General features: G+C 61.0%; 4 protein-coding genes across 4 annotated transcripts; 1 reads left to right on the top strand and 3 right to left on the bottom strand.

The window, feature by feature from the left end:
- Positions 1-9: 9 nt before the first annotated feature.
- Positions 10-329, top strand: SDRG_17251 (hypothetical protein; the record flags this gene model as incomplete). Its single annotated transcript, XM_008623491.1, has 1 exon — positions 10-329. One exon carries the CDS (start codon positions 10-12, stop codon positions 271-273), a length of 264 nt encoding a protein of 87 aa, XP_008621713.1. The 3' UTR covers positions 274-329.
- Positions 263-5,208, bottom strand: SDRG_17250 (hypothetical protein). Its single transcript, XM_008623490.1, has one exon. The coding sequence runs from the start codon at positions 5,201-5,203 to the stop codon at positions 386-388; it is 4,818 nt and encodes a 1,605-aa protein (XP_008621712.1). The 5' UTR covers positions 5,204-5,208; the 3' UTR covers positions 263-385.
- Positions 5,209-5,348: 140 nt separating this feature from the next.
- On the bottom strand, positions 5,349-5,907 carry SDRG_17249 (hypothetical protein). The gene has a single exon (XM_008623489.1). It carries the CDS (start codon positions 5,877-5,879, stop codon positions 5,406-5,408), a length of 474 nt encoding a protein of 157 aa, XP_008621711.1. The 5' UTR covers positions 5,880-5,907; the 3' UTR covers positions 5,349-5,405.
- A 785-nt stretch (positions 5,908-6,692) lies between these two features.
- On the bottom strand, positions 6,693-7,016 carry SDRG_17248 (hypothetical protein; the record flags this gene model as incomplete). The annotated part of the gene is made up of 1 exon (XM_008623488.1): positions 6,693-7,016. A coding segment is annotated over one exon (324 nt), but the record flags the coding sequence as incomplete, so codon positions are not given.
- Positions 7,017-7,059: the final 43 nt, after the last annotated feature.

Here is a 7,059-nt window from a genome sequence, read left to right as displayed (position 1 = left end):
GCCAAGTGGATGGTGGCCCGCGGTCTGCGCGCGGCCAAGAAGAACGAAGACGCCATCAAGGTCCTCGCCGAGCTCGAGACCGAGTACGCGTCGATTGACGACTGCGACGGCTACGTCTGCGAAGAGATGGCCGAGAACCTCCACGAGCTCGGCCAGGACGAGGCCGCCAAGCCGTACTTTAAGAAGGCGTGGACCGCGCTCCAGAACGACACGCTCATGTGCGAGCACCACCCCGAGCACCGTCTCGAGCGTCTCCACGAGCTCGGCAACTAGAGTCGTTTCTATCTAGTCGATATATATCTAATACTAGTCTGCATGTTCTATCATCAGTGCTTGGTTATTGCATTCTTGGAGGATGGACGAGAGTGATCAACGATAGCGTCAGCTATTCGAGCTGGGCGAGAAGCGGGGACCCGAGGTATCGGCGGTAGGCGGCATGCAGGAGGGAGCTGGGTGGTTCGTTTGTCTCGATCGAGGTGGGCAGCGCCAATTGTTCGAAGGACGCCAAGAGCGCATTGCTGTAGCCGAGGGTAAAGTCTTCGTTCACGAGCTGCGCAAGGCGGCCAACACGGTGCGGCTCGGTCGATGCGTCGTCGTCACAGGCTCGAAACATGTGCGCATCGAGCTCCATGTGCAGCTGCACAAGCTGGAGGTTGGCGACGAGCAGTGTGTGCGTGATGCGGCGCTCGAGTACGTCGACCTCGGTGCGCTTGGCGTTCAGATAGACGGCGATGCAGTCGGGCTTGTTCTCACGCTTGCATTCTTCGTACAAGCGCGCGCAAAACGCAATCCACGTGGCGGCCGACTCGTGCGTCGACGCGGTCGCAAAGAGGTTTGAAAACGACGCAAAGAACGTCGCGCGCGGCGCATCGGCCCCCAGCTTGCGCTTGATGCGAAGCACGCCGTGCTGCTCCAAGAGCAACGCGCGGCTGTTGGCATTCGTGCGCCAGTCGATTACGATCGGAAAATGATCGTTCGCTGCCGTCTCGAGCCGGCACAGCATTCTTCGTGCGGGCAGCAGCGTCGGCGTGCGCACCTCCAATGGCGCGGCGCCAAACTGCGTCCATATGCGGAGGGGCATCGGTGTCCAGTGATGCGTGTCGACGTCCAGCGCCCGCACGAGCCGCGACCGGTCGATCGCGAGCACATACAGATGCCGAAGGGCTTGCAAGTGGTAGCGCTGGTCTGTCGTCTTGGTCGGGTACAGTGGGTACAAGGCGACGACGAGCATCGCGGTTGCGAGGCGGGAGCTACGCAATGAGCAGCGGCCACCACCGAGAAAGAGAAGACCGAGCGCCGAGCTCATGGCCATGTGGTTGCCGTACGTAATGTCGCCCTGCGCGTCGGCCTTTTGCCGCAGCAGAAGCGACCGCAGTAGGCGGAGGCATTCGAGGTCCCCCGTACCGGCCATGACAAGCGCCAGCGACTGCGCAATCGTGCCAAGAACGCGCTCGAGCGTCACGCGGCTCACGTTGGCGGCCCGCCCGAGCTTGGCGCGCCAGAGCTGGAACTCGTCGAGGAAGCTCATGAGGACGCCCTTGGCGCCAGGGTGGTGTGTGCCCGCAAACTTCAACCCAATGCTAAAGCACGCGCCAGCAATGATGTTGGCGTACGCCTCTTGGATCGTTGTCGGATCGCCGCCGTCGTCGATGGCGACCCAGTGCAGCAGGCCGCTCGGGCGAAGCGGTGGCGGGAGCTGCTTGTTGAGCACCCACGCGCGCGTCGGCTCGATACTGTTCCAGAGCACGAGGTTGGCCGCCAGCGCACGCACAAAGAGCACGTCGGGTCGGATGGTCTCGAGGAGCACGAGCGTCGACGGCACGTGGAGCCGCTGGCCGATCGACGCGCTGTTGCTCCACATGTACATGAACGCGAGCGCGAGCGCCGAGCCGGACGCGGTTACGTCGACGTTGATGAGCTCGCGCTGCTGCAACTTGCGCGTTCGGAGGACGCAGTTGAGCTCGGTAGGCGCCCACGACCCATGGCCGCGCTCCTTCTCGCCGCCGAGCATGTACTTGGTGAGCTTCGCATCCACGTTGAGGTCCACAAGCCCTGGGTCACTCTCTCGCCCGAGCAAAATGAGTCCGAGCGCAAAGCCGGTCGTGAGCGCGTAGCCTTCAAACTGCACCGTTTCGGTCGACGGCGTTGCGGCCGTACCCGAGGCAGCGCCGGCACTTGTCATAACCGGGCCTTGGGTCATTTCCGTGAGGAGGAATTCCGTCATGAGACGGTTGCCCGTGCTGTGGTAGAGCAGCCCGAGACCCATGATGGCGGCGGTTTGGGCCGACGCCGGTACGTGCAAGTGCGCAAACGACGGCGGCCACAGCGACGGAATGTGCATCGAAAGCATCTTGGAGACCGCGCGCTCGATGTTCATGTCTTTTGGATGATGCAGCGTGCTCGCGGCCGTGCCAAGGAGGAAGCCGACGGACGTGAGCTCGTCGCCAAGCGAGAGATACTTGTACGTTGTTGTCGGCGATTGGCATTGCAGCTGGCCTTGGAGACCAAGACCAAAGAGAAAGCCTGCGTGGCCCGCACACGCTTCTTCGTACAAGCGAACCGCTTCGTCCGACTCGTCGGTGCTCGGCTTGGGCTGATGCGAGAGCACCCACTGCACCGTGACGCGGTCGTGTGGCGAGAGTCGCAGTGCGGTCGCGACACCGTTGTGAAACTGCGGCCAATGCGTAATCTCCTTGTAGCCAGAAATGTCAAGCACAGTCTTGGCGTTCGTGCCCGACACACGCGCGGTGAGCGGCAGCTGCGGGATCGACAGCCGCGCCGTATATGGCGACACCGACGACTGCTGCGCGGTCAAGCTCCCGAGCGTCACCATGCCGCGACCGACCGACAAGCTCATCGAGCGCTTACAGAGCAAGAGCAGTCGCGCTTGCTGCAGCGAGAGCACATCTGCGTCCGAATGGTGCGCCTCGCGTTGGACTTTGAGCAGCATCGGCTTGTTGGAGCGCAGTAGTCGAGAGACCTCCTTGAGCCGCTGGTCTTTTGGAAAGAGCGGTTGACTCGCGATAAGGACGTCGGAGAACCCGTCGTCATTGTCCCGTGATGCGTCCAGCGTTTCCTTGTCGACCAAAGGCAGTGCACACGGCACGTCGTGCTCCGGAAGCAAGTCGGCTCGGTTCACGAGGCGGCACTCGGCCGGGCTCAAGGACGCATCGGGAAAGTGCTTAGTTACATACACGGCGTACTTGAGCGGCAATGCGACGCCGACCGGGAGGTCCTCCCACGGCAGCGAGAGCGCCGCAAGACGTGCGACAACGCAGCGCGCCCGCGCGTGCAGCGGCATCGGGGCCTCCGGGTACAGTGCGTCGTAGAGTTCGAGGACCGTCGCCGTTTGCGCTAGGACAGGCAGCGTCGGGTACGCGTCCACTTGGCGTCCAACGCCTTGACTCTTGTTGGCTTCCATTGTGTTGAAGTGATGGGTCGCCATCTTGTGCTGGAGCCACGCAAAAATATCGACAGGACTCGCGTTGCAACGGCCTTGAAAGGGATCGGGCAGTGCTTTGGCGGCTGCTGCTACCATCGGCCGTGGTCCATGGTCGGCCGCGTAGTGTGCGACGTACGACGTCCAGCGATGCGTGCTCGCGATTGCATGGAGAATATCACCGAGCGGAGCAACGAGCAACGAGACAAGGCTCGAGAGCTTCAAGTCTTCGTAGAGCAAGTGCAGCCCACAAAAGATGTCTCGTATGTGCTCGTCGAGTGCGGGTATTGGCCTTGTTCGCACGTTGGTGCGTACACTTCGGCGCGAGGTGCGAGGCCCGGAGAGCGGAAGTCCGTAGTACGTAGCGTGAAAGGTTGAGGCTTGCAACCTCTCAAACGCAGACATGGGAGGCTCCATTGGTGCCATCGGCGGCACGAGCGCGCTCTGAAACGCAGCCCACGGCTCGGGACTCGCGACCACCTGCAGGCGCCATGTGAGCGCCAACTGTGGAGGTAGCAGTGCATCGAGGACGGCAAAGGCCCGGTGTAGAAGCGGGTAGGCCGCAAGGCTGAGCGGCAGAAGGAACTGCTGACAGCGTCCATCGCTGTGCGTGACTTCAAATGTCAGAGGCGCGGCCCCAGCCGCGATCGTCGGCTCTCCGACGGGAGGAAGCGTCTCGTCGAGCATCGCATCCGTCATATCGAAACTGGGCGCGTCCGGGCGCGCTGCAATCGGGCTCGAGGGCCCAAAGGCAGGGAGTTTTGCGCGTCGCTCTGGACGTGGCGCGTCGATGGTGACGACGCACAGACGATGAGCTCCTCGGTACAGCGCGAGACGTTGCCTATCACGCTCTTGCACGAGAACGTCGTAGCCAAAGGTGGACAAGTGCTCGCGACGCAACGGCACTGCATCGCAGCACGGAAGGAACGTTGTCGGCGACGCGTGATGGACCGTGAGCTCCAAGCCGTCCCATGCGAGCTGTTGGAGAAGAAGCTGCGCGCTCGGGCGATGCATCATGGCGAGAAGAGGCTGCCCGTCGACGTCGCTTGCGACAAAGATGCTCGTGTCGCTCGGGTCCGAGCTGGGGAGCTCGGGGCTCTCCCAAATTCCACGCAAGACGATCTCGGCAACGATCGAGCTGGGCTTGGACGCGGAGGGCGCCGACGATATGATGCTCTTGATGCTCAGCGTTGTCTTGTCGTGGTGGTAAAAGACAACGAACGGCGGTGACTCGTGTACGTGGACCACCGACGCGAGCGGGTCGGCGACGAACATGCAGCTCCGCGGCTCCGACAGCGTCTCGAGCACGACGGGCTTGATCTCTTCGAGCGGATGCACGAGACTAAAGAGCGTCGGGCTCCTTCCGGCTCTCGCGGATGCTTGAACGAGCGACGTCGCCTGCCGCTGGATCAAGATACCTTTGGTCATGGCGAAGATCGCGGCCGCCTTGAAGGGCAGTGGAACGTCCGTGACCGTGCCCATCGCCGAGATGAACGTGATCGTATCGGGGCTCGTCAAGACGCAGAGACTCTTGCGCGTCGCTGCTTCATCGTCGGCGTCGTCGGCCAGCACGGCCACGTCGAGCGGTGGCGCGTCGAAGCGGAAGGTCCGGTCGCACACCGCACCATTCGCCTGCGTCCACTCAACGACTCGGTCGCGAACATGGACGCGCTCTCCATGGGCTCGTCGAGCGAAGAGCCGCTTCGAGCAGCCGTGGGTTCCGAGCACTGGGCCACATGGCTGTGCTTCCAGGGTCAAGGTCATGGCAGTAAAATCAAATGATGCAGGTTTCATGAAGTACTGCATATCGTAACCTATTTAGTTTCACAGGCATCCACTGTTACAGTGTATTTGACAGGTTGACAACTTGGTGCAATGCTGCAATGTGGAAGATCCCATCAAGACATAGTGGTCGATAAAGTTTGAAGGTTAATAGAAGTAAATACGGCGAAACGACTACACGCGTCTAGGCCGCCGCTGCCGTGGTCCCGGCCGGCGACGCCAGCGGCTGCGCCTTGGTCACATCAACGCCGTGCACCTTGACATACGTCGCAATGTCACCGCGGAGCTGCAACCCCAAGCGGACCTCGCCCTGCTGGGAGCCGCGGACCGTGAGCGGGAACCACGCATCCACAGACGCGCCGCTCAAGAGGCCCGCCAGCGGAATCGTGCAGGCACCGGCGTCACCACTGAACCACGCCGAGGCGTCAGTGAGCTGGATGGACAGCGTCTCGTCGCGGGGCTCGGCGACGTAGATGTGGAAGGTTTCGTTCCAGTCGTTGTTGGCGCTCGTTGTCTGGAGCTGGACGTCGTCGCGGACCTTGATTTGGGCGTACACGGCGGAGGCGTGCGTTTGGCGCGCTTCGTGGATGGTGACCGTCAAGCACATGAGGCCGTAGGGCTTGGGGGCGTCGAAGAGGGCGATGTTGCGAGCGAGCATGCTGCTGGTAGTGTTGCTGGGAGGAAGCAGAATGAGTTGTGAGTTCAAAGCTTGTTGCTGGTGCGCGGTGAATCTGACAGGATTTGACCGGATCGCGTTCGCTCGTGTTTGGTTGTCATTGATGGCCATCCGGATAACGAAGGGGCCAATCAGATTGCGAGAAGATATGTGACAGACCAAAACACAACCGCTCGCCGTGTCCGGGTCGTTGTTGAAGATTTCAACAACGACCCGGACATTGAATAACTCATTTAATGAGTTATTCAAATTCTACGGATCGAAGGTCCTATTTCTAGGGTCGTCCGGCCTCCAACCCAATTTCCGGTAGGCACGAATTTCCGCGTCGCGCTGTGCGCCTTTCAGGGCTTGTTATGCGCTAGCAATGCAAGTAATATGCACAGAATGATCCTCCAGTCTTGAACCAACAAGCAAATATACGGTAGGCATCCTCGCAATGTCCTTTTGACTATGCGGTAAACATTAGCCAACGCCGATTCACCTTACGAGAGTTCGTCGATTTCACGCAAGTCTCATTGCACGTGACGAGGTACATGCAACGAAGATACGACGCGGCAAGAACACAGCCTCAACTCGAACCTTCTCGACGCCAAAGAATGCCAACCGCGCAGAACCGACAACGCACGGCCGAGCAACCAAGGCAAGAGATACTGCTTCGCGCCAGTGCGGATCGCAAGGCGTCAAAGACCACATTTTCATCGATGTATTTTACCGACAGAAATGTGAACTTTCGCCGCACTCTGCACGCCACGTGTACATACAACAGTATTCGTTACGGAAAACAATATCTACACCCTAGTTGCCGAGCTCGTGGAGACGCTCGAGACGGTGCTCGGGGTGGTGCTCGCACATGAGCGTGTCGTTCTGGAGCGCGGTCCACGCCTTCTTAAAGTACGGCTTGGCGGCCTCGTCCTGGCCGAGCTCGTGGAGGTTCTCGGCCATCTCTTCGCAGACGTAGCCGTCGCAGTCGTCGATCGACGCGTACTCGGTCTCGAGCTCGGCGAGGACCTTGATGGCGTCTTCGTTCTTCTTGGCCGCGCGCAGACCGCGGGCCACCATCCACTTGGCGAGGCGGATGCACTCGGCGTCGCCAATGGCTTTGCGCGCGGCGAGCGCGGCCTCAAAGTGCGTGACGGCGTCGTCGGCGTGGTTGGTCTCGAGG

Source organism: Saprolegnia diclina (genome assembly GCF_000281045.1).
Source record: "Saprolegnia diclina VS20 unplaced genomic scaffold supercont1.227, whole genome shotgun sequence".
In the NCBI taxonomy this organism is placed as follows: domain Eukaryota; phylum Oomycota; class Saprolegniomycetes; order Saprolegniales; family Saprolegniaceae; genus Saprolegnia; species Saprolegnia diclina.
The sequence above is the reverse complement of the archived record's forward strand: the minus strand, read 5'-3'. Positions and strand labels throughout refer to the sequence as shown.